The sequence below is a fragment of the Papio anubis genome, chromosome 4, assembly GCF_008728515.1.
Source record: "Papio anubis isolate 15944 chromosome 4, Panubis1.0, whole genome shotgun sequence".
NCBI lineage: Eukaryota > Metazoa > Chordata > Mammalia > Primates > Cercopithecidae > Papio > Papio anubis.
In genome coordinates this window covers 73,391,836-73,418,248 of record NC_044979.1, presented here as the reverse complement: position 1 = coordinate 73,418,248, position 26,413 = coordinate 73,391,836, and the positions used below count along the sequence as shown (strand labels likewise).

The 26,413-nt window shown below is 38.4% G+C and overlaps 1 protein-coding gene across 1 annotated transcript in view; it reads right to left on the bottom strand.

Moving 5' to 3' along the window:
• Positions 1-2,011: 2,011 nt before the first annotated feature.
• Positions 2,012-26,413, bottom strand: part of COL1A2 (collagen type I alpha 2 chain) — a 37,063-nt gene continuing 12,661 nt past the window's right edge. Inside the window, exons 13-52 of the mRNA XM_003896308.4 lie at positions 25,752-25,796; positions 25,406-25,459; positions 25,261-25,305; positions 24,817-24,870; positions 23,901-23,999; positions 23,713-23,757; positions 23,500-23,598; positions 23,024-23,077; positions 22,789-22,896; positions 22,382-22,435; positions 22,149-22,247; positions 21,179-21,232; positions 20,617-20,715; positions 20,158-20,211; positions 19,541-19,594; positions 19,335-19,388; positions 19,006-19,059; positions 18,002-18,046; positions 16,764-16,862; positions 15,433-15,540; positions 14,706-14,759; positions 13,704-13,757; positions 12,961-13,014; positions 12,803-12,856; positions 12,599-12,706; positions 12,185-12,238; positions 11,283-11,336; positions 10,113-10,274; positions 8,810-8,917; positions 8,030-8,137; positions 7,588-7,641; positions 7,394-7,501; positions 7,200-7,253; positions 6,721-6,828; positions 6,188-6,241; positions 5,954-6,061; positions 5,368-5,626; positions 4,776-4,960; positions 3,823-4,065; positions 2,012-2,998 (exon numbers count right to left, since the gene is read on the bottom strand). Of these exons, the coding sequence (XP_003896357.1) occupies positions 2,852-2,998; positions 3,823-4,065; positions 4,776-4,960; positions 5,368-5,626; positions 5,954-6,061; positions 6,188-6,241; positions 6,721-6,828; positions 7,200-7,253; positions 7,394-7,501; positions 7,588-7,641; positions 8,030-8,137; positions 8,810-8,917; positions 10,113-10,274; positions 11,283-11,336; positions 12,185-12,238; positions 12,599-12,706; positions 12,803-12,856; positions 12,961-13,014; positions 13,704-13,757; positions 14,706-14,759; positions 15,433-15,540; positions 16,764-16,862; positions 18,002-18,046; positions 19,006-19,059; positions 19,335-19,388; positions 19,541-19,594; positions 20,158-20,211; positions 20,617-20,715; positions 21,179-21,232; positions 22,149-22,247; positions 22,382-22,435; positions 22,789-22,896; positions 23,024-23,077; positions 23,500-23,598; positions 23,713-23,757; positions 23,901-23,999; positions 24,817-24,870; positions 25,261-25,305; positions 25,406-25,459; positions 25,752-25,796 (3,507 nt within the window). The 3' untranslated portion in view covers positions 2,012-2,851. The remainder of the gene's footprint in view (positions 2,999-3,822; positions 4,066-4,775; positions 4,961-5,367; positions 5,627-5,953; positions 6,062-6,187; positions 6,242-6,720; positions 6,829-7,199; positions 7,254-7,393; positions 7,502-7,587; positions 7,642-8,029; positions 8,138-8,809; positions 8,918-10,112; positions 10,275-11,282; positions 11,337-12,184; positions 12,239-12,598; positions 12,707-12,802; positions 12,857-12,960; positions 13,015-13,703; positions 13,758-14,705; positions 14,760-15,432; positions 15,541-16,763; positions 16,863-18,001; positions 18,047-19,005; positions 19,060-19,334; positions 19,389-19,540; positions 19,595-20,157; positions 20,212-20,616; positions 20,716-21,178; positions 21,233-22,148; positions 22,248-22,381; positions 22,436-22,788; positions 22,897-23,023; positions 23,078-23,499; positions 23,599-23,712; positions 23,758-23,900; positions 24,000-24,816; positions 24,871-25,260; positions 25,306-25,405; positions 25,460-25,751; positions 25,797-26,413) is intronic.

Genomic DNA, 26,413 nt, shown 5'->3' with positions numbered 1-26,413 from the left:
AACACTCCCTCTAATTAATTAATAGTGTCTTCTGTTATCCTCAGAGGATATGTCATTTAAAATTCTGTTCACACATTATTTTATTCTGCCTCTGGAACTGAACTATAAGCTCCCTGAGCTACCTGAGGATGCTGTGGCCTGGTAGAGCTTTGTACACCCTCCCAAGCTTCTCTCGGGGTGGCTGGTCCATGGTGGATGATGACCCTTAGGCCAGGCTTGTCCTTCTCTTCAGGAAACAGGTGGATGGGAGGTTGACCACTCCTTCCCTGGAGATGGCTACTCCTGAACCAGAATATTTTCACTTTTGACTGTTTATCTTCTTTCCTAATATTTTAAGAGTAAATTTGTTGTAAATAATAAAGTAATATAGCTACAGTATTGCAAATTTGAAAATTTTAGGCCTAAAAATTATCCTTAAACTTCTACACAAATGCGCCTACTCTCAGCATTTTTTTACATATATGTTTAACATATCTAATTATAATGACAGCGTTCTTGAATATTAGATTTTCAAGATTGAAAATTCTATTCTAGGAAGTTTTTCTTTTGTTCAGTCATCATCATAAATGTTATTGGGATACCAAAATTTATTTCACTATTCATCCTATCATTATCTATTAGATACACTGTAAGTTATTTCCTCATTGTTGTTTACTGGATATACCATGTTTTGTTTCCTCATTGTAATCTATTAGGTGTACGATTATTTATTTGCCTATTTTCAGTTGTCTCACACCGATGATGATTAAGTGATTATTAAGTGAGCATTGGCTTAGGAAATCTGCTAATTCAGATTCAGTTTGACAAAGGTCATTATTATTATTTAGCATGGTTTTTGCCTCTAGCTGGTACTCAATAAATGCTGTTTTATTTCTTTTGCTATATGCCAGATGGCATAGTTCATATTTGATCCAGAGATTTCTAACTGTTTTATCATGTAAGTTTGCATGGTCATTTTAATTACTAATTTACAGGGAGTACCAGCATTCTGATCCCAGGGGTTTTCTTTGTATGGTTTGGTCAGGTATATATATTCCTTCTTGTCAGACACAGAATATTAGAAGTACAAAGGACTATGGCAGTAACCTCATTGGATGGTTCTTCAATTGGTGCACATCAGAATTTCACAGGATGCATAAGAATACCAATTTGTTACTAAATCTGAATTTGGCAGATGAGGACCAGGAATCTGCATTTTGGTTAGGAGACCATGCTAACTTTTTAGGGTTAATATTACATTTTTACCATGTTCAGTCTTTTGCCTTTAAAACTTACTGAATCTTGAGATGACTTATAACACAAGGCAAATATTACAATCACAATTATGTTCTGCAACAGGAAATAAGCTCTAAATGAATCTTAACATTTTACTTGACACATTACTATGTTTAAGTGTATTAAAGATGTCATTGAAAGGTGCAGGGGAGGAAAATGAACTTGATTTGGCAGGTGGGTGTTCATGGTACTATTATCCACAACTGTCTATCCTGATTGACAGCACACACATTACCTCTTAACAGGCATTGTATTCAGTTGCCTCAGATTTAAGTGTATGGCATTTTTACTGAATATTTGAAACTGTTTTAGTTAATAGTATTAATTGCTCATAGACCAACTTTCAGCCACTGTTACAAAGTGTTTAATACATAATAAACCAAAAGTTTCTATGGACATTTGGTTATAGTAAAATTAGATCGAAAATGCCATCTTGCTTAAGTATTACATATTTTGAGTAGGGCAAATGCTTAATAGTGCTGAAAAGGAATATTTTCATATTATAGCTATGGAAACAGAAATGCAGAGGCTCAGAGTTTCAGGTCACTCAGCCACAAGGAACAGAGCCAGAATTGGAGTTCAGCTGTCCTGGGTCCTCGTTCTCTGCTCTTTCTACCACACCAAACTGCCCTTTTTGCATAATTTCTATCTAATCAGAGGCACTTGGTCTAATGGCTGGTAGAGATGCATATTTATATTGCAAAGAGCATTGAAGCAAGGAATTTTACTCAATATGTTCTTTTGGAAAACCAAACATGCTTTATTTCATTTTTTTCACAATTTATTTAAACATCTCACATATACAAAATAGGTACAATTTAATTTTTCTGCTTGCCCAAGAAACAAAGCTTCCATGGAACCATGGAAGATGAAAATGAGACTGGCAAAGAACAAACGCTGAATTTGAAGAAGAGGACAACTTTGGGCAAATAATCTGCATACTTTTAATTGGGAGTAAGATGGAAAATATGAATGCTAAATCAAATTTTTAAAAAAATACACCACACAATACAACTCAATACAGGAGTATTTCTTCTGAAATTCTTCTAGCACCATCAACATTCTTCAAGTATCTGAAATACTATTAATTAGCACCTTTGTATCATGAACAAAACAAAACAAGGACCTCAGTTCATCTCTGCCTAGGTCAGCACCTAACAATGTGGATCACACTCACGGGAAAGTGTTTTGAGGTAGTGTAAACCTTTGGAAGTTTGGGTTTTAAACTTCCCTCTGTGGAAGATATTCAAAAGCCACAAGTGGTGCAAATGTTCATGGTTTTTATTTTTCAATTTTTATTTTGGTTTTCTTACAAAGGTTGACATTTTCCATAACAGGTGTAAGAGTGTTGAAAAAAAATTTCAAATTTTGGGGGGAGCGGGGGAGGGAGTTAATGAAATTGTATTGCACAATGCTCTGATCAATCCTTCTTTTTCTCTTTTGCCCACAATTTAAGCAAGTAGATGTGCAGAAGAAATGGAAGGATTCAGCTTTCAGTTAAAAAAAGAAGAAGAAGAAATGGCAAAGAGAAAGTTTTTTTCAAATTTCTTTCTTTTTTAATTTAGGTTGAGTTCATTTATTTGAAACAGACTGGGCCAATGTCCACAAAGAATTCCTGGTCGGCACCACCGATGTCCAAAGGTGCAATATCAAGGAAGGGCAGGCGAGATGGCTTATTTGTTTTGTATTCAATGATTGTCTTTCCCCATTCATTTGTCTTTTTCTGTTTAAAGAGAAGAAAATAGATACGCAAATCATCACTATTTCTGAATCTGATAACATCTGAACCTTTGATTTCATAAGAACCACTGTTTGGCATGTGTCCTTCTGAAGATGTCTGTCCCAGATCAACGAGTTCATTTTTGAAATAACAGTATCAAGGGTGTCTTTAGTGGGAGGGGCTCTCTATCAGTCTAACAAAAAACCAACCAACCAACCAAAAAAACCCCACAACATTTCAACGCACGTTCCAAATGACTTATGTCTACAAAGTCATTTTTAGGATTGTTGTGTGTATGTCGTCTATGTGTGTCTTTGAGAGCAGGACCTGGGTGGGTATGTAGTATTGCTGTTAGTGAATTTTAATTTTTCTTATATTTATAGCATATTGTAGAGAAAGCATTAAAAGTTAAATGTAGGCCATACTAATAAGTAAAATAAAATACACATAACTATAAATTATAGTTTAAGCCACTGGAGTCTCAAGAAATTTTACATTCTGGGCATACATTACCATTTAAAAAACTTATGCTAAAGGAAAAACAATGCATGGACATAGCATACATTTCAGTATTTCAGAAGGCACTATCTGATAAGAATACTCTGAATTTATCATCTGAGTTTAAATATGAAATTAATATGTATAAATAAATAAATATAAAATACATACAAAAACTGAATTTACTTATGAAATAAAGATGAAATAAGATAGTTCTCTCATTCTTCTGTTAATTTAACCCTCCCTTTAGACCCCTCCTTGTGGGGGGTCTAAGTTAGAACCCCCCATCCCACTTCCCAAAGCTATTCCCATATTTCACTATTACTTACAGAGCAGCCATCTACGAGAACAGTGTAAGTGAACCTGCTGTTGCCCTCAGCAACAAGTTCAACATCATTAGAGCCCTGTAGAATGACAGCCTTTTTCAGGTTGCCAGTCTCCTCATCCATGTATGCAATGCTGTTCTTGCAGTGGTAGGTGATGTTCTGAGAGGCATAGTTGGCCAGCAAGCGCATGAAGGCAAGTTGGGTAGCCATTTCCTTGGAAGTCACTCCTTCTACATTGTATTCAAACTACAGAAAATAAGATGAAATTCCAGTTAATTGGAGAAGGACTCAGACACTAAGACTGAAAAAAAAAAAAAAAAAAAAAAAAGATCTCAGGAAGAGTGGACTCAGAGCCAAGCTTAGGAAAAGGGTACTTTCAAAGACAACTTAATTCACTTGTCTTTGAAATATCAGTTACCCAGATGAACAAAAGACCTAGTAGACTGAGGCAAGGTCATCTAAAAACATTATCTGTTCCAATTAATCCTTTTTGCATATGCTTTCTTCTTTAGAATAAGAGAATGAGGAGGTAGAAATTCTGACATTTTTCTTTTTCTGTAATTTTGTAATTTATGGAATTCCAGTAGGCATTCAGTAAAGTTGGTGAAAAGGTTTGATTAAAAATTCAGAAAAGCTGCTCACATTCTGAAAATGCATATGCATGAGTGTGGGGTATATGCTGGCCAGTGCTCCTTCACACTAAATGACATTAGTCAGTTTTTTCAATGACTACCAATTAAGTCAAATTTGAATAATAACTTTGAATTACATGGATGTGTCCAATCAATCCATCTTCTAATGTGCAATTTAGGACAAAATTGGAACCCAGGAAATGAACAGGTTTTTTTTTTTTTAATAAGCCCATTTTTGTCAGAGATTAAAATGCAGATAATTAACAAACAGTTCTACCAAAATATTATTTAGCAGAAGGAGAGGTGTTTGTGGGGATTCCTCACCTGGCTGCCAGCATTGATAGTTTCTCCTAGCCAGACGTGTTTCTTGTCCTTAGAGCTCCTATACCAGTTCTTGGCTGGGATGTTTTCAGGTTGGGCCCGGATACAGGTTTCGCCAGTAGAGAAATCACAGTATACTTTGATAGCATCCATAGTGCATCCTTGGTTAGGGTCAATCCAGTAGTAACCTTTTAAGAAAATAACATTCAGATCATGAAACTTCTCATTGAGCAGAACATAGATTCTAATAATAACTAATGAAAGATACTGACTCTCGTAAGTAACATTTTTGATTGTCTACCCCACATTTAAGAAGAAGAGAGTGGCTATTTTTAAGATTAGACAGTTCCTTCCCTCCCCTCCTCCATGAAAAATCAAATCAGGGTACTTATTACTATGAAAAGTGCAAAAATACATTTTAAGAGAAATGAGGTTGGGTGCTGGTTGGGAGAAGATGATGCTTCATTAATTGTGTGTGATTTCACATAATGTAATCTTTACCCAAATGCATTTTCACTCTAAATGTCAATGGAAACTAATTTTGAAAAGCTCAACTTGTGAGAAGGGTCAGTCTGGTCTGGACATCTTGACCTACCGCTGCTCCACTCTGGGTGGCTGAGTCTCAAGTCACGGCATGTGCGAGCTGGGTTCTTTCTAGAGCCTTCAGGAGTAAGAAGGGTCTCAATCTGGTTGTTGAGAGACTTCAGAGTAGCATCAACTTCATAATCCTTGGGTCTGAGAGAAGGTGCTGAGCGAGGCTGGTCAGCCCTGTAGAAGTCTCCATCGTAACCAAAGTCATAACCACCACCACTTACACCTGGAGGTCCAGGCGGGCCAGGGGGACCAGGGGGGCCCTGCAAAGGTGAAAGTGAGAGAGGAGAGGCTTTATACTTTGTTACAGTGAGAGACATCCATGGCAGATTTTCGTTGCGCTTCACACGGAAGCATGTTCTAATAAGTAAAAAATAATCAAATTCAAATAAATAAATAACGTGCTCCCAGGCATACTTGCAGGGATGGGCTTAACGAGCCCATTGCATATAGACAATTTCCAGATATTTTAGAGGATATATTGAAATTGGGCTAACTTTAATGGGTTGTCATAGTTGTCTTAGTTTAGTCTGAAGAAAATATTCCTCAGGTCAGTGATCTTCTTTATTATTTTCCCAAATCACACTTACAGCAGGACCTTGGTGACCCTGAGGGCCTCGAATGCCAGCAGGTCCAACTGTACCAGGATGTCCAGTGCGACCATCTTTTCCAGCAGGGCCAGAAGGACCGGCAGGGCCCTAAGGAAGACAGACACCAAGTGCATGTGAGCTGGTGAATCCCACCAAGGGAGCAGCAGCCTGGGGCTCACTGCTCGCTTTAGCTTCTATTTCAGAGATGAATTGTCTTCTCTTGAATCTACCTACCCTAGGACCAGCAGGACCCACGGAGCCAGGAGCACCTTGATCACCATGGTGACCCTTTAAAGAGAGAATAGGAAAATCACACTTTCAGAGCACATTTCAAGAGACAGATTTTTTTTTTTTTTCCAAATTGAATGGGAAACTTTAGTTTAAATGGACTCCGGATTGAGAAAATTGAAAATGTAAAGTGGGGCTCTTGTCTCCCATTATGTCTATTATATTCAATTATTTTTTTCACAACCTATTTCAGCAGTGCAATATTAGTCATTCCTCTAATTATGTTTATTTTAAGTGGGGTTGAAGGACATTGTTGCCAGGAGATTTTAATGTATGTATATTTCTATCTCCCTTAATCCTCACCTTTCATGTTGGGATGAAATAGCATTATCTCCAAGAGTGAGATGGAGTTAGCCAGAGAATGGGAAATGGATATTACATAGGCTATATTGGAACAATAGCAGTGAAAATATGAAAATCCTTCTGAGCTGAAGGCCTTCAGGGTCAGTTTATGTGCGAGATGGCTACAGTTTACTTACAGCGAGACCGGGCAGACCTTGCAATCCATTGTGTCCCTTTAAGCCAGGAAGACCTCTGGGCCCCTTATCACCGGGCTCTCCCTTATCACCACGAATGCCTTGTGGGCCCTATAAAAAAAGAGAAGGATGGATAAGACTTACCGTTTTAAAAAAATGATACTCACTTCACCACAAATACTACTTAATTCGTTTACAAAGGTAACTCAGGACATGTAAAGGTCTAGCTAAGCTCTCACCTCTGCTAGTAATCTGCTTTAGTTGCGCTATCTGTAAAGTGGCTAGATCCTTGTAATCTTTTAATACAAACAAGCAGAAGAGATTCAAAATAGCTCAAGTTATTTGTATCAATTCTCAGCATGGACTGAAATGTTTTAAAAATATTAAGTCTAGCTGAAATATTGTTTATTTTCTTAATGGATGTTTTGGACTGATTCTCTCTACATTTTAATTTTGTAAAGAAATCTTCAGCATGTACATACACTAGGACCTCTTGGACCAACAGCACCAGCAGGACCAACAGGACCAGAAGGACCCTGTGAAATGGAAAAGAAAAACACAACTTAGCCAGGCCCAAGATTCCTCTCCCCACTCTCCCACCATCCTCAAGTGTGAGGAAGTCAGAAGCGAAGCCCACGAGAATGCTGCACTGAGGGAATGATATTCACAAACTTACAGTTTCACCACGGTTTCCATGTTTGCCAGCAGGACCCACGGGGCCGTGAGGACCAGGTGCTCCTGCAGCACCAACGGGACCATTGTTGCCAGGGTAACCACGCTCTCCCTATCAAAGGCAAAATGAAACTTAGCATCAATCTGGGTTGTATTTTAATCACTACTGAATTAGAGAAAGATGAAAAGTGTACTGACCTTGTGTCCGGGTTGACCATCGCGACCTGGGGGACCATCGTTCCCAGGGTTGCCCTGTGAAGACACCACACAAATTAAGGTTGTTGGCGAGGCTCTGCTGCCTACCAGCCCCTATGTTGTGGCTACTCTGTCTTCATCACTTCCAGTGCTCAGTAGTAATGAACCCTCTTTCAGACTGTTAAAACTAGGGATAAAAACCTGCCAACCTAGATATTTTTTAGAGATGTTTTAAATACTTGGGCCCAATTTTGCAGTGTGCTACTGAAAAGCCCATTCTTTGGCCTAAGCAGTTTTCATATTTTCAATACTAGGTGTAGATACTATGGAGAAGCTGACCATCTTGTTCAGAAATTTGGAACAAGAGAACCTCTGCTGAGGACATAAAGTTTCACACAATGAAATCCTGCTCGGTTTTATTTTACAAACCAAGTGTTGGACTCACATCACGACCAGCTTCACCAGGAGCACCATTGACTCCAGGACTACCCACAGCACCAGGAGGACCACGGGCCCCAGGAGGGCCAGCAATGCCAAGAGGACCAGGTTCACCCTAAATAGGCAGAGAAGATAAAATGACATTCCCCTCATTTGACAGAATGCTAACCTTCCCCTCCAAAACAACCCTATTCAGGAGATTCTAGTTGAAGAAAGAAGGTAAATTGAATGTGAATGGGTCACACAGTGGTAAGAAGTATCATCAGTATCATCCCTGCCCTCCTTCTCCACGTGTAGATGGCCAGCTTTATGTAATCACGGGATGTTGCTCTGTAAAAAGTGAGCCTCGTGTCATTTAGTATCCCAAATGAAATGAATTCATAAAGTTGATAGAGTTTATGGAGATGAGATGGTTTCTAGTTGTTGTCACGTATAAGGTTTAATGGAATGATTCAGAACTTCCAGAGTTTCATTCTTCCTACAGGATAAATGATGCCAGCATTTCATATTGCAGAGGAGTAAATGCAATTAGAGATTGTATCGTTCTTAAGCGCGTCGAAAGAACAAAAATCATTCTGCATAATTTTAAGCTGTGTCTTTATAGTGTGTGTCTAAGTAAGGTGGTATTAAAGCTTCTTAGACAAGTGACATGTGATCTGTATAAAGAAAATGCCATGAATAAAAATCTTAAGTGAAGTTATTCAGTGATCAATCTGTCACATTTGAAGTGGCAGCTTTTAAAATCTTTTCTTATGTTAATGGAGTCAGAATATTGTCAAGCACTCACCAAAGCACCAGCAACACCTGGTAGACCACGTTCACCTCTTGAGCCAGGGAGACCCAGAATACCAGGAGCACCAAGAAGACCCTGAGGACCTGGAGTGCCAGGAGGTCCCTAAATGGAGAAAAAATACTGAGTATTATGGGTAAGAGCCTGGGTGATAACAAAGGTTGGCTTGAAGATTGTGAGAATAAACTGTCTTCAGCTTAGAAAAAGGCTAATGACCTCATATTACTAGGCAATGTCCTTGGATATCTTTTCTCTAGTGATGACAGTGAGTTTACATCTTGGCATGTATACTTCTGTATTTGATTCATCCTTGAGACCAATGGCACAACATTTAAAAATATGTGGTTGAGATTTATAAAGACACTTGGGGTGGTGAAATAGAGTTTTTATGGCCTCGAGGCAGGGAAACAAATCAAATAATTTTATTTTAAATTATTATGGATACATTATAGTTGTACATAGTAAGAGGAGTTCCTCAAAAAACTAAAAATAGAACTACATAAGATCCAGCAATCCCACTGCTGGGTATATACACAAAAGGAAGGAAATCAGGCTGCGTGGGGTGGCTCACCTGTGTAATCCCAGCACTTTGGGAGGTCAAGGTGGGTGGATCACCTGAGGTCAGGAGATCGAGACCAGCCTGACTATGGTGAAACCCCGTCTTTACTAAAAATACAAAATTAGCTAGGCATGATGGCGTGTGCCTGTAGTCCCAACTACTTGGGAGGCGAGAATTGCTTGAATTGGGGAGGTGGAAGTTGCAGTGAGCTGAGATCATGCCACTGCACTCCAGCCTGGGCAGCACAGGGGAGCTCCATCCCAAAACAAACAAACAAACAAACAAAAAGGGAATCAGTAAAATCAGTATCCCAAAAGGAAGCAAATTTTGACTTTGGCATCTAAGGTCTACTAGGGGCACCTTTCAGAGTAGCACTAGTACTGGACAGTGTATGTTTAAGAAATTGGTAACTTACTGAGATTGATTAATTTGTAGTAGAATGGCCACAGCAATGGGACTCCGTTCTAATCCTGGTACCAGTAAGGTGCCCTCAATAGCTTAAAGGGCCGCTGTGATAAAACTGAGTTCCCTCATTTATTGTCTTCCCAATTTTGTGCTTTGTGAGAATCTGTGGAAGCCACAGCCCCTCAGTGTGTGCTGGACAGATTTCCTGGCTCAGTTGAGCTCTACTTGAGAGCCTACAATACTCATCAACAAATTGATGCCACTTGAAGATTTGTGTAGGGGCTTTATTTTAATTCAACATAAAGTATTAAGAAAGAGGAGTTGGAAATCACTTACAGCAGTACCGGCCTCTCCAGAGGGACCCTTCTCACCAGCAAAGCCAGGGGGACCAACAGCACCTACTTCTCCAGTTCGGCCAACTGGACCTTGGTCACCACGAGGACCACGAAGCCCTTCTTTCCCAGCAGGACCAGGGGGACCAGGAGGGCCAGAAATACCCTATGAGCAAATGTACAAGGTCATTTTCTTTCTGTTAATCAGCAAGGGCCTGGAAGAGAGAGGCAAAGATTCTAGATCTTAAGATGCAAACAATGTGATGCAATAAAATAATACCCTGGCCATTTTGGGGAAATATTTATAGTTTTTAACATTCTTTCTTGCAGAAAGAAGCAACTCCTGTCTTCCTTCATGAGGCTGTAACAAACCAAATAATGGAGGAGAGACTATGGCAAATTTCTGTGAGGAAAAACAATGTCATGCCACTGGTACCCTGGCATATTGGAATCAGAACTATGTAGAATGATAGGAGTTAATGATAAATGAATGGGACTCTGAGTTTTGAAGGACTCTGCCTTTTCTTTTTTCTTTTCTTTTCTTTTTTTTTTTTTTAAAGAAAACCAATAGAGGCATTTTGTTCATAATTGAGGAATCACACACGCTCTCAACTAGGTTTAATTAAATGTCTACAGGGAATGAATATTTTTCTGTTATGAACCTGTAAAAGGATTCCAAGAAATCAACATCTTTGCTATTTTTTTCCCCTGAAACCTTAACCAGAAGACTTAATCCTTGGTAATTAATTAAATTTTCTTGAGTCCTGACAGGAGAGTCTGACTCAGAATTAAATTAGAGGCCAAACCACCTTTAAATTCAGGAACAATTATACCTTAACAATGGTGGCAGAATGTTAGCCATAAAGGGTAATTAAATATAGAAATATCTGATATGTGGCTAAAACTGTTCGTTTTTTTTTTTTTTTTCCAAAGAGACCATGCCCCTGAAAGAGGACTGGGGTTCACATGAGTAAAAGCCTCTCAAACTGATATTATAAAATATAATGTGTGATGGTAACATCTTAATGGTTCAGAAAAACTGACTTCAGACCAGGAGAGTAATAGTAAATATTAGTGATGTGTTTTCATGAAGAGTTTCTTACCAGTTTTCTACCAGAAGCCAGGTCTTTTGGCTAGAGTAAATGAAGACACATGTTTGGAGTGATTTACTTACAGAGGGTCCTGGGGGACCAGTCCGTCCAGCAGCACCAGGGAAACCAGTCATACCCTAAGAACCAAGCACATTAGAATTCCACAGTCAACATCAACTCCAAGAATTTGGGTAAGATGGGAATTTCTTTCTTTTTTGTTTTTTTTTTGAAAATCAGTACATGTGACCAGGGATAGACCAAGGAGTAGGAGGTAGGCAGATTTATATAGGGTATTATTTAGCCAGGACCCTGAAGGCCCTCCTTCTCCACACATCTTCCTTACCAGCATGCCACCAGTTGCAATGCCCATATTTTGCATTAAGGTTTGGATGGTCCTTTCTGAAATGCTGACATATTATCTTATGGTTGTAAAGGTATGATGCTAAGATACTATGTCATTATTACACATTAATGTGTATACATTAATAACTATCTTTACCACCTGGCTGAGTGGTAAGGAAATGGGCACTTAATAAATAATGGTATTCATGAACAGAAGAATAACAAATGACCTAGAACATTCAGCACTGTCCAGTGAGAGAAGAAGTCAGTAAAGTTCAGTTTTGGGTCTCTAAAGAATTGTTGTCATAGCATTGCCTGCAAAGGGGAAGGACATGGTCAGGCAGAAGAAGGGGCATATTAATAAACAGATGAAAGACACCAAAGAAATATTTTTTCCTACTTTACAATTAAACTGCCTAGGGCCCACCTTCGTTATTACCTCAAGTGAGGTGATAGCAACATACACTGAGTTCCAGCTGAGTTCAAGTTAACATCGATATCGGAATTGCTCTGAATAGAATGAACTTGAATCTCAAAAGTTTCCTCATGGTAGTCCAAATTTACCAAAAAAGTCAAAACCTTCAAGTGTCCTTAATAGATTCTGAAGAAAGAAAAGTGGTGAGAGTCCATTGTAAATACTCACAGGGGGGCCTCCATCACCACGACTTCCAGCAGGACCAGGGGGACCATTTGGACCCTAAATGCAAAGAAAAAAGTGGGGTCAAATCACAAACAAACTCTTATAAATGTTACTCTTTTCTTCAAGGGGATCATTCCCACATCTCTTAGAAGAAAATGTGGACATAAAAAATGACTATCTGTGTCAGAATGTTCTTCAATATTACCACCCTTATGAAGTTATCAGAGAATTAAAATAAAACAATATTTATGAAACTTTTATACATTGTAAAACAGCGTGCAAATGTTAACCCTTCCGTTATTTTCCATCTTCTATCTGGTGTATTCCCTGTTGCATAGTAGGCACTTGACGAATATATGTTTAATTGTAAGATCTAATGGGTGGCTGCTGTGTGGACCACCAGTGAATTCAACTTACAGATGGGCCAGCAGCTCCAACGGGGCCTGTGGGACCAACGACACCGTTTTCACCCTTAGGCCCTTTGGCTCCTCTTTCTCCTTTAGCACCAGGTTGACCAGCAGCACCCTGTTGGAAAGAAACAGTTAGAGCTCTGGTACTCCGACCCACTCTACTCCCCAACTTAGGATATTTTCAGATTAATCTTCATTATGTGATACTCACAGCAGGACCAGCAAATCCATTGGGGCCAGCAGGACCGACCTCACCACGTTCACCCTAGGTGGGAGAAAGTATTTAAAAATGTCTTATCAATCTTAGGTTCATCAATGTCTAAACATCGTGAGGTGTGAGTATCCAAAATGACCCAGGTTCTTACTTACAGGGCTTCCCCGAGGACCAGCAGGACCAGCAGGACCAGCAGCACCAGCTTCACCCTATAATGGGACCAAAGATGAGTCTGTTAATGTGCCTGACATAGATGCTCAAAAACTGGGAGGCAGAGACAACAGTGGTGGACAGTGGGCTATTGTCAGAGTCTGTAGTTGCCGTGGAGGAGAAAACTCATCTACATTTCACAGAGTAAAATGAAGTGGATTTTTACTTAATGCTATATTCATTTTGGGAGTTAAGTGGTATGGCTTGTACACTTGAGAAAACACTATAAATCAGTGCCCACAATACCAGGATGAGGACATTTTAATTTTTAGATGGACATGGGGCTGATCTATTTGTGGCAATCTTTGCAATACAATAAATAAGATCTATTTTAAGTGGACTGTTCAATGTGAAATGGGCACACTATTATATTGATTTTTTTTTTGTTATAATTGAAGGCTTTGAGAAGCCTCAGTACATTAGGATATTGTTAATGCACAACATGGAAAGACTTTAAAACAAATGCTAGGGATTAGAGTATAGATCAGATAGCTGGCACATCTATAGGAAGGGAAAAGTAATTTTAAACACACAGCATTTGTTTCCTGCTGCCCTATCACAATAGCTAGGTTTTTAAATAAGTAGGCTTTATACCAAGCCATAAAAATGAATTGCTGGGGCTCTTTGGGACTAGGGAAGGCAGGAAATTTTAGATATTGCTGTTGGCTCAGTGAAAATTCATGCTTACCCGGTCACCTGTGGCTCCAGCAGGACCAGGGGCACCTACAGCACCAGGAGCACCCTAGTACCAAAAAGGAAACATGTCTTATTAATAACACCCTGTATCATCAAGAGTAAACCTTGTCATTCTTTTTGACTGTGCTTATACAGTGATTGAACACTTTTACTGCACTCTGGTTGGACATCAAGAAGGCCTCTGATGCATTTTGGTTCTAATTATCAAGACTATTAGAAGCCACTCTCAGAAGGAGGGTACTCGAGTAATAAAGGTTATGGAAATGTGTAAGTCAATAGCAGGTCAGAAATTTGGGAGATCTGAACTTTCTGCTATTATAAAATTCCCTGGAGAGCAGCAAATGAGCAGCCTTGTTTGAAACTGTTAGAACTATGTGATTCAAAAGAAAGACTATTACAGATGTGCTATAGTCAGTTTTCAGCTCCGAAGGAGAGGTGAATAAAGGAATCCAGGCCAACTGTGGCCTGGAAGACCCATGAGGCTGACCCCCTAGATAAGGTAATTAGACTGTCACGGGACTATCTTCGGCATCTTCATGGCATTAACAGCTAATCTTTGGGGCTGCTCTTTGGGTGATAAATTTCTAGGAAGTAGGTTTGAATCACTATAGAACCTTGTTAGAGGTTCTGGCTTCCTAAAGCCTAAGAGAGTTATTTTTATTTATTTATTTAAATCTCTGATATCACTTGAAACAATCATTTAATGTTCTATTAAACCTAAAGCTTTTGGTCTATCATTTGTACTTGGTATCGTTGACGCTAGGGAAGTTAGAAAAGTCAGGATATTATTTTTAAAGAGGTTAAATCCCATTGAATTTTTCCTTTGAAACATGTAAAATGATATTATTAGTCATAGACTCAGGAGAGAAAGGAATATTATTTTATTAAACTTGATAAAGAAAGTGTGTGTAGTTCTAATTTGGAAAACTTCTCAAGTCAAACGTTAAAAAAAAAATCTAAGTACAAACAAACATACAAACAAAATTCTACTCACACGAGCACCATCTCTGCCAGGGTTACCAATTTCACCTCTGAGACCAGGTTCACCCTGAAAGCATAAAGCAAGAGCAACTTTTTGTTTTCTGACCAAAATTTTGAATCAAAATTAATATAAAATTTTTTTCTTTTTTGCAGAAGAGGCTATGATACCTTCAGTCATTTAAGATTTTTAGCAATGTCTCGATTCCTTACCATTCTGTAGAATGTTAATCGAGAAAAATAATGAGGAAAAATAATTCAAGGCCATTTCCAGATTATTGTTAAACAATCTTTTCTAATTTCCGTACACTCTCCTGAAGCATAATCAAGCAAGGTACAGATTCATGTGGACAGAATTGTAAGGCAACATCACAATGGGCTGCAGCGCCTGATCACTCTTATGGCATAACTAATGCAGCAGCACGGTTGACAGCTGTTCAATATAGCTTCTTCCCATTAATTAGGGCAGGATGAGGCATTATTGTTAGTGGCATTAAAATGAGCCTCATGTATTACTCAACACCATCTGTTTGTGTGAAATTCCATGGTAGAAAGGAATTTTGCCAGATTAGTGAGTTTAGAAATGTGTAGGTGCTAGGTGGCAGAGGGAAATGTATATAGATAGATATCAAAATGCTACCAGACCACCTGCCAAGAATTGTGAAAACTTGGGCATCCTTGTGCAGCCTTCTTCGCTAGAGTTCATCAACAATACGTAATAGAGTTCAACACTAGGAGGGTACCTTTTCTCCCTTGCCTCCAGGTATACCAGCAGCACCCCTCTCTCCTGGGAGTCCACTAGGACCAGATGGACCAGCAGTGCCTGCAGCACCAACCACACCAGGTTCACCCTTGAGTCAAACACATGTGAAATCAATTTTAGTGGAGAAAGAAGAAAATGAAGAATCAAACTCTTGAAGAATTCCAATTTAAACAGTTATCTAGACAGGCTTCTTGCCTGCTTTGAAACACAAAGAAGGTCTGGACTATTGAAAGGAGGGAGAATATAGCAGAGAGAGATGCTGTTAATGATACGGTGACTGAAGAGATGAGGGTAGTGGGAGTGCACAGCTGTGATTCCTCTATAACCTGCTTCAATACTCTTAAGGATGGCAGGCACGGAGAAGAAGAGGATAGGACAATGGGAAGCAGAGAGTAAAAAATGTTTACCCACAGACATTTTTCAAGGATAAGTCTCTTAGCCCAGATAGAAAACATGGAAAGAGACCCTGTCAATTGAGGAGACGTTTATGTTTTAATCTCCTTAAGAGTAGAGACCGTATCTTCCATTTTCACATAAAACCCTACAATTCCACGTACTTAAAACCTGTTGACTAGCTTCTGAGATAAATAGATCCCTTTGAAAGTACTACCTCACAAAACGAAAGTTTCTTTATTTCCTCTCTCCGTCTTACGTTTTTATTTTTTTCCCAAGAACTTCCTTCCATACACTAAAATAGCTTTTTGCAACTGATGTTTACACTTTTTCCCTAGAGTTAAGAATTAAAATAATATGAGTTGTCTTCTTTTTATTGTGGTTAAGGTAATCACTTTTTCAGGAATGTATATTAAATCTATTTTAAAATCGAAACCACAGATTCTATTTTGGAACACAAGTTTCCAGACAAATTTTTGGTGTGAATGTATTGCACAATGAATTTTCATCATCATAAACTCTTATTATTAAAATTCAGACTACTTTTTGAAATTTTACTTTATGGGATGAGATGTTAAGAAGATAAAAAGGTTTTTTTCTCTGAAAATAATGTCCAATGTATACAATGTTTCTAGATTAAAACGAAAGTATAAACAGTGTGATGAGAAAAGAGTGACAACCCATACTAATTCATTTATGTTTGGGGAACACAGAATTTTCCCCACAGTTCTCCCTATTGTTTGCTTGCTTAGAATAATTCAGGTCCACTGGAATCAGATTGCTCTTTACTGAGAGGGAAGTCATCACAGAACTGGAAATAAATAAAAATCTGAAAAGCAATTATATTTCTATTTAAAGGGTCTACTTATTCTAGGCAGACTGGGCCAAACCAGTAATATGTAAAACATAAGATTTTACCTTGTTTCCATCAGGCCCTGGGGGTCCAGAAGGACCTCGGCTTCCAATAGGACCAGTAGGACCGGCAGCACCACTCTCACCTGGGGGACCGCGTTCCCCCTGGAAAAAAGTGATTAGAAGTGTTGCACCATTCATCACTTTCAGTGATACTATTTTACATATGAGAGTTTACACTTGTGTAGCTTCTGAATCTTCGTTCTGCATTTATTAGCAAATTAAAGTTTCTTTTGTTCCTAATTTCTCCACTAGTAAAATGAAGAGATTGATGAGATATTCTCTAAAGTGTCATTTAGCTCTAATGTCCCATGACTACAACTCCAGAATTTGTTGCTTCTAGAGTATAATATCCAACTTTTGCAATTCATTCCTCTTTTTGGGGGAGTCTTTTCTGTGATAAATCCATAGGTAAAAACAGATGCCAGTTATGTATATTATTTAAAGGAAAAGATTGTGTGTCATTTTAGTTGAATAGCAATGGCAGATGTAGATAAGATCAGATATTCTCCTATCTGTGTCCCCTTTTTATAACCTTGTGTAACAATGATGTAATAGTTATAATATTCATATGTATTATATTTGATACATGTATTTGTATATGTAATCTATGCCTATCTAAATATCTCCCAATTTACATCTAAATATCACTAGAACATAGCATTCTGTAGCCCAAAATATTTATCACATAGGTCCACATTGTAACTGTTTCAAAGGACCTTGTTATAAGTTGGTTTTTTGAGCTTTCTACATGTGTGTTAACTAGTGACATGATGGGATACTTTCAGGGCAGATTAATTGTTTCAGTGATGCTAATACCCACAGAGAAACTAAGTATTTTTTTCTTTATATGACTACTCATAATTTGGGCTTTAGGCTTTGAACATCAATGCACATTGCCAAAATTAACTTTAGATCTTAGTAAGATATTATTTTTCCTTAGCTCAAGTTGAGCCACTGTCACAAATGTAGCATAGTTGTCTATATAAATCACTGATGATAACATATATATATTGATTTATTTATGTTTCTTATAACTATGTAATTATTGGATAGGAAATATGAGCAATGAAACAAAAAATTCTACTATCAACTTAGAAATCTAATTCTCTCTACAGATTACGTCTGACTGTAGAAGGGCATCAGAGACTTGTTGCAGGGTCATCAGTGGCTTTAAGGAGAAAGCACTACTACTTTGTAAAACACATTGCTAGAATTTATGAAAGTAATGAAGTAACACTTACTCTTGCACCAGCAGGACCAGGGAGACCAAAGTCACCAGGGAGACCCTAGACAAAGCATGAGAATAAAGCATGAAATTTCTGTGTGATCTCTAAATTCACTTATGATTAAGATATTTGAAAAATTTTGAAAGAGTGAAATAAAGCTGGCACTATCTACATGAGTGTATAAGTACACAGGCTAATAAGAAAAACTTTTAGTATGGAAAGATACAGAAAGAGAGAATTTTATTGGTGACAAAAATGTATCCATCCCAGAACTTGGTGTCAAAAAATTTGTTTCCCATTATTTAGTTTATTGCTTTTTAAAAAAGTGACAAAACAGACTGTTTCCTTCAATAAAAAGATAAATAATAATGAATAATATTAGACGTTGCCTATTTTTAGCTATATGACAGACCGTCTTCTTAAGAGAAATTATCATATTCTGTACATTACCTAGTTAATTGTATACCCAAGTGTATCTCTTTTATCACTGACCAGCTGTCTCCTTAATGTGCCCCACTGTTGATAAAGGAGACCAGGCCACAGAATGTAACTAAATTGAGGCACATTCATCACAATTAGAGAGAAAATGACTCAGAACTCATGCCCTGATTGTGGATAGCAGTGTCACGTCTGAATGCCAAGAAAAATATAAAAGCAATTTTTCAGGATCTAGTTTGATTGAAAATTGTGCATTTACTTTTTCACTATGGGGAAGGAAATAATTTGTATCTTAATGTTATCAAGAACAATACAAAAAGTAAGGCTATTAAATAAAATATTCATTGATAGATTTTACTTTCATAAGGTGATGTTTCATTAAATCTGTAAAACAAAGTAATCAGAACTAAAGTAATTTGGCTCATTCTCTCCATCAGCACCAACATATGTAAAACACTATCATTAACATATGAAATATGAAATTTTCTTTTACATATTATAATTGCATAGCAGTGGGGTATTAAACAGGGGGAAATTCTCAAGTTTAGTAGTTACCACTTACTATTACTTGTTTTACTCACCCTTTCTCCTGGTTTGCCAACTTCACCAGCTGGCCCTGAGGGGCCAGGCAGACCCTAAAAATGAAAAGAAATACAAATCTCAATCCTATGGCTATGTTCAGGAGATTTGCTAATAATTGAGTTTCAGGGTGGTGGCTACCAAATACCAATATGAGCATGATTGTATGTTATTAAAGCATGACACAGAAGTTTGTTTGAAAAAAATGCACCTTTCTTTGCTTTGGTCCTGAAATCATGTTTATTGTGGTGGAGGAGAGAGGTACAGTATGGTGATTTATAGCTGAATAGGCTGACCAAAGGCAGTATTGTGTATATTTGAGTTGACTTACCTGGAAACCTGGAGGACCAGCGGGACCCTGTTCACCTTTTCCACCTTGGACACCCTGAAAGTGACAGGAAAGAGAGCATAAATAGCAACGTCTGTCACCACTGTTATCTAGCTATATAACTTTTGGATTGAAAAATGGAGATGGTCAGTTTGAGAGACTATACACATTCTAGTGCAGAAGAGCACAAGAGTGGGAGGAATACTCGCCTGTGGTCCAGGAGGTCCCTGAGCACCATTGTTTCCATCGGGACCTGGAGCACCCTAAAAATGTTTAACAGAAAGGCTGATGGTTACCTGTAAGCCAGGTAGTTTAAGATGTCTCAAAGCCTCATGTATTACTTCCTTAAAACAAGTTTGTCATTTTAGCATGAATTAAACTCATTGTGGGTTCCCACCAAAGCCCAAATACTGCCTACTAACTTTTTAAATTTTTAATTTGTGTGGGTACATAGTAGGTATATATGTTTATGGGTTTGCCTACTAACTTTTGATAGGAATCAAGCAAAGTATGTAGATACAAGGCAATTTATAAAGGCCAGAGAATGCTACTACATATTCATACCCTTTTAATTACAAAATGAATAAAATAAAAGCCAAGGGCTTCTGTATTTTTGACCTAATGGATATTCTGATTTGTTTTTGCTCACTGGTTTATAAATTTGGTTTTTAAAAAAGGCATTTTATGATGGTAAAAGGACCCCTGGGGATGCCATCTTGAAAAGAAACTGACAAAATGATATCAGATGATGAAAAAAAAAAAAAAAAAAAGTGTGGTTCTTAGATGAATGCTATGTGAATAGATCTGTACACAAGTTAGCACCTACCCGAGCACCAGCAAGACCAGCATGACCTTTATCACCGTTTTTGCCAGGATCACCCTATAGAAAAAATGAAAAACAAAACAAAACAAAAAACAGCCTTATACATTTAATGTCAAATTAACCATGATGATTTTGGAATGTTGATTTCCTGCTTGTTTTTATGTTCTTTTGAGCTCCTTAGTCTGTGGATTCTGTTATCTAAGAATGATCCGTCACCATGCAGCTCCATGTACAGTAAGATGTCCCTGTGTCTGTGGAAGCATGGGGCTCAGGAGATGGATTTTCAGCAGGGATATAAGAATACACTGGAGGTAAACTCTTAATGTGATAGTGGCCTGCAGTTTTCCTGTGTTGAAAGGAAACTCCCTGAGACTGGACTGATTTGCAGGAGAGAAATACTAGAGTTTGGTAAAATGTGGCCACAAAAAGTGCTGAGGGTAAGAAAGTTGTGATGATTCTTACAGTGGGGCCTTTGGGTCCAGGGAATCCAATGTTGCCAGGCTCTCCTCTTGCTCCAGCTGGGCCAATTGGGCCAGGCCTGCCGTCGATGCCAGGGAGGCCCTGAAAGCAGAGTTATTTCAAGTTTACTCAGTGTCAACATATTCTCACAACCTCAAGCTTCTGATGCTGCCACGGATGAAACAGAATAGTTTTCTGAATGCATAGAGCTTCTTGTATAAAGAGTCAATAAATTATGAATCCATTTTCCTTTTCTAACTAGGATGTCGGTACACACATAGCCAATTCAATCTCGTATGTACGCAATTTCCCTCGTTCCCTTCTCTTGTCATCCCCTTGTCACCTGCTTCAATTTTCCCTGCCATGTTTTTCTCTCCCCTGCTCTGCTTTCAGTCCTGCATTCATTTGGACTCCATAATTACAATCTATTACTCTGCATTCCCAGATGATATATGTGTCTGATATTTATTTTCAATGTGTTCATGTATAAATAAGCCACAAAATAGACTTGATAAGGGTGCAATAAGTGTCCTTGAAAATATAATGGAAAATGAGCAATACTTACGACAGGACCTTCTTTTCCAGCGGGGCCGATATTTCCAGGGGAACCAGGAAGACCCTATAAAATAAATGAAGATGCTTTTATATTGGCACTTTAACTTACATACTCAAGCCTCAGATTAACTGAAGTCTAACAAAGGCAATTTTTCCCTCCACTTTTTGTTTGTTGCCTAAAGTAAATCATTCGGAATATTAGCCACTAGCTGGGAAGTGTGAAGAGTTCTGAAATTTTTCTTCTATTTTTTTGTGGCTTTCCTTTTACAGAAATTTAGTGCAACTCACCCATTTATAGATATCTCAAGAAACTGTTAAGCAACATGCTATATGGGCAAAATGTATCACGTTATTTACCTCATAATAGAAAAACTAATACTTTTAGCAAGCAATTTCCGAAGTGGATTTCTTATTGCTATATTTGGTGTCCCTATTGCTTGTTTATGATACAATTACAGTTGATATTCACCCATAAGAGATTATGGAGGCAAAAAATTACTCTATTGCTATGGATTAGTGTGTCTATGGACCTAGAGGTTATTTCTCCATAGCTAGTGTGATGCTGAATACATTATAGCACTTTGTGATTGCTGGGAAAATGACTTCACTTATGAATCTAATAAATGAATAATGTATAGTCCTAATACATTTCATGAACACCTTATATAAAACTCACAAATTAAGATAAAAGATTCATGCTGATAGGAGAAGCAACCTAATTTGGATATATTAAAATAGATCTGTTCTTCCAAAAACCTCATAGCCATTGTATCAAGTAATAAATAGAAAATGTATGAACTAATTAAATACATGAAAATATCTACTGAGCTTTGATAAAGTTAAGTTAAAAATGCGACTGTCAGCAAGACTACTATCAAATTTACTTTTGATGTTTTTATTGTTATCTTCAATATTAACCAACCCTTTAAAGAAGGAAGTAATGCCAGGTGTGGTTTGCTCAGAATCAGTCTGAAACTTACTCTGGGTCCCATGAGACCGGGCTCCCCAGGGCGACCAGCATCTCCATTGGGGCCTCGAACTCCAGCAGGGCCACTTGCACCACGACTACCAGGAGGGCCCTATTCAAAAAAAAAAAAAAAAAAAAAGAAAAGAAAAAAAAAAGAGATAGAGGAGGAGGATGCTAAAGCTAATGACACAACCACCACGAGAAGCATCGAGTTCCTTTCTAGGAAGTAAGTGATGGACAGCTTACCATGACGCCAGCTCTGCCATCAGCTCCAGGAAGACCACGAGAACCAGGACCACCCTGCAAGAAAGTACATGAGGGAATTAAAGAAATCTCTGGACTTTGATAAGGTAGAGTTTGTTAAAATAGCATGATCTCCTTACAGGGGAGATACAGACACAAACCAATGCAAAACACTTCACCCAACCCCTAGAGGAATTCTTAGATGAGCATCCTGCAAAAGTAGGTCAACATTGTTTCCAGGCCATTTTATAACATATTAAATTGAGAGTCACTGATTTAATAAGGCAGATGGAAAGCAGATGCTTTTTTTGCCTAAGAAAATAGAGTCAGTAATTTTGACCAATTCCCAATGAAGGGGTGTCATTATCTGCCTCTGATGTGTTTGGATGTTGGGAGCATTTGAAACCTACTCTCAGCCCAGGAGGTCCTGGAGGGCCAGCAGATCCAGCTTCCCCATTAGGGCCTCTCTTTCCTTCTTCACCACTGGGACCAGGAGGACCTTGGGGCCCAGCAGAGCCCTGTTTAATGAAAACAACAAAAGAAGAGGGAGTAAAAAAAATAATTTTTATACTATGTCCAGCTGGAGAAACTGGAATTAAAAAAAAACAATTAACTTTATAAAATTGTGATGATAGAGCTACTTACGGGCTCACCCTTGTTACCGCTCTCTCCTTTGGAGCCAGCTGGACCAGGCTCACCCTAGGGTTCAATACAGAACAGTGGTCAAATGACAAACATGTTGAAACTCTATTGCAGACAAATCTCTTAGAATATTTGTGGGTCAAGGTAAAGAGAAGCTCAAGTTCTCTAAGAAATGTACCCAGTTCATATTTAAATTGCCTACAGGGGAATGGTATTGGTCAAAGGGACAAAACTGATACTGTAGAACTTTGCCTCATTTACCTTGAGGTAATGATCGAAGATAACAGGAGGGGAGTGTCTGTGTGCAAATAGCAGACGGGAGTGTATATACATACACTTACATAAGAAATATAAACTAAAAACGCTAAGGAAGAGAAAAATAGGAATAATAAAACTACAAGTGGAAGTCTAGATAGTGATGAAATAATGGCAGAGCTGGTATTTCAGGATGATGAGAACCCACAGTCATGACCACTTACAACAAGTCCTCTGGCACCAGTAGCACCAGCAGCACCAACAGGGCCAGGAATACCACGGGGTCCAGGGAGGCCAGGAGCCCCAGCAACACCGGGAAGGCCCTATGAAGGAAAATGCAGTGTGGTCCATTAGGGAGGTGATGGGCTGTAGAGGCAGTACACATTAAATGCCTTTAAAATCATAGCGGCACATTTTAGCTACACAGATATACTCACTGCAGCACCCTTGGCACCAGTGAGGCCGTTTGCTCCAGGATTACCCTATGAGGAAAAGGAAAAGAGAAGGATATCAGTTAATTGGAATATTTCTGTTCTTCTTTGACCCCACCTTCATTCTTCTTCTTCTCCCTACTCTACCTTCGTTTTCTTCTACTCAATAAAGGTTAAAGACAACGGTTACTTACAGGAGGTCCAACGGGGCCGGAGAGGCCTGGAAGACCCACTTCACCGCGGGGACCAGCGGGACCAGCAGGACCAGCGTTACCAACAGCTCCAATTTCACCCTAAAAGAGGAAATTAAACCAAGGATTTAACCAGCAAATAATGAAACAGCATAAACAGCATATCTGTTTTATTTATTTATTTATTTATTTATTTATTTATTTATTTATTTTTGAGACAGAGTCTAGCTCTGTCGCCCAGGCTGGAGTATAGTGGCGCGATCTCGGCTCACTGCAAGCTCCGCCTCCCGGGTTCACGCCATTCTCCTGCCTCAGCCTCCCAAGTAGCTGGGACTATAGGCACCCGCCACCACGCCCGGCTAATTTTTTGTATTTTTAGTAGAGACGGGGTTTCACTGTGGTCTCGATCTCCTGACCTCGTGATCCGCCCGCCTCGGCCTCCCAAAATGCTGGGATTACAGGCGTGAGCCACCGTGCCTGGCCCATATCTGTTTTTAAGATGTCAAGTTTTATGAAAATTGCAATTACTTTTCTTATCTGTTTTATTACAGCAAGATTTTGAGTTTGGTTTCCTATTTTCCTTGCCTGGTTCTGCCATCTTGGCTACTGTTACTACCTTTCCTCTCCTTTGGTCTCTGTGATTGACTCTGGTTCTCAGTCAGTCCTAACTAACTTGGGAGAATCAATTTCCATGTTGCCATCTATATCGATGGGCACAGTGCACAGTGTACAGTGCAGAGAAACGATCTACTTCAAACGTAGAGTGAGAAAACAGGTCATTCTATGTCCATTTTGAAGGGAAGCAATAATTAAGGTAATTGTTTTGTAATTATCTCTCTATCTGCAAACACAGTTCCAATCTTTCACATCACAGTAAAAAGTTTATCAAAGTAGTGACAATGGTCACCAGTGTTTTTACCTTGGGACCAGGGGCACCTGGGAAGCCTGGAGGGCCAGCAGACCCAATGGGACCCTGAAATCAAAGCAGAAGGTGATAAGAAATTTCCTCCAAGTAAATTAAGGAAACAATAACAATGACAGAAGATCGAAGTTGCTTACAGTGGCATGACACTATTTATATTAGTAAAGAAAAAAAATTGACAGCCAGTCTGTTGTCATTAGGATCTCATCGAAGTCAAGACATTCATGGTATCCAGGGTGGGGAGATTTTGCTTTACACATCAATCAAAAGTTCAGGTACTTATAAATGGCTTACACTACATACAAATGGAGCCTTCAAAAGACCTCACAGAACATTTGGTAAAGTGTCTGAAATGATGCTATTTCATAAGAGATTAGTGAAGAAGACAGCTCCCACCCCACATTCTCAACTCCTTTCAAATTCCCCAGTGTCAAAACTTACAGCAGGACCCACGGGACCCACACTTCCATCACTGCCACGGGCACCCTAGGAAGAAAATAAAGAGGAAGATCAGGTGGAAACTTAAATGACAGTCATTAGAAGATTTTTTAAAAGGATGAAACTGAACAGAAATGGAAGCACTTACAGCAGGGCCAGGGGCACCAACACGTCCTCTCTCACCAGGAAGCCCACGGGCTCCCTAGAAGCAGAAATATTTTCAATAAAATCCAGAATGCTAATTTAAAAAATGTCACAGGCATCATTTGCTTTGTTCAATTTCCAACCTGTACAAGAATAATACTAAAAATAAATAAGTTGCCTTCTAATTCCAACTAAACAGTAGTGGATTTCTTTTAAGTATCAGAAGGCTATTAGAAAAATATCAAAGAATACAATGCTGAAGAATACAGTGATTAGCAAGAACATTAAAGAAGTTCCATCTCACAAAGAGTGTACACATTTAAATTTACAATGAAGTAGTCAATACTTACTGTTTGACCTGGAGTTCCATTTTCACCAGGGGCACCAGGTTCACCCTACATGGAGAAGAAGGATTGAGTTTTTGTTCATTAAATATAACAATTATTTTTCCTGATAGTGCAATTTTACCCTATTTTTTCACTTTGAACCATTCATATATTTCGTAACATTTCTTACACATATAGATTGTTTTTCAATTATGCCAGACACACAGATTTTAAAATGTGCTAACATGAGTTTTTATTCAGATAGTACCACATGTCCAGGTTCTAAGGAAATGTGGTTAGTTGGGTGTACCTCCTCCCCAATTTCTCCCTTAGATTCTGGATATCAATTATATATTAGAAACAATATCATAAAAAGAGATGGCGAAGGATAGATTTACTTTCAATGTAACCATATTTATCCTCTTTAAAGTTGTTTTGAACACTCAGTGTTACCACTTTCATAAAATGTGCATGAAAAATTGAAGCTTCATAATATTTTTTAGAGCTATCATGTTTATTTCCAATCTATACTCTTATCCTGAGTAAAAACCAGGGTACTAGTAGTAGTAGTGGGATTTAATACTATGGCACATGTAAAAGAACTTTTCTTAAAAATAATCTGATTTTGATATAGGGGAAATATGGTTTAAGAGACCTCATAAGGACCCTTCATTTCCAGGATTCTA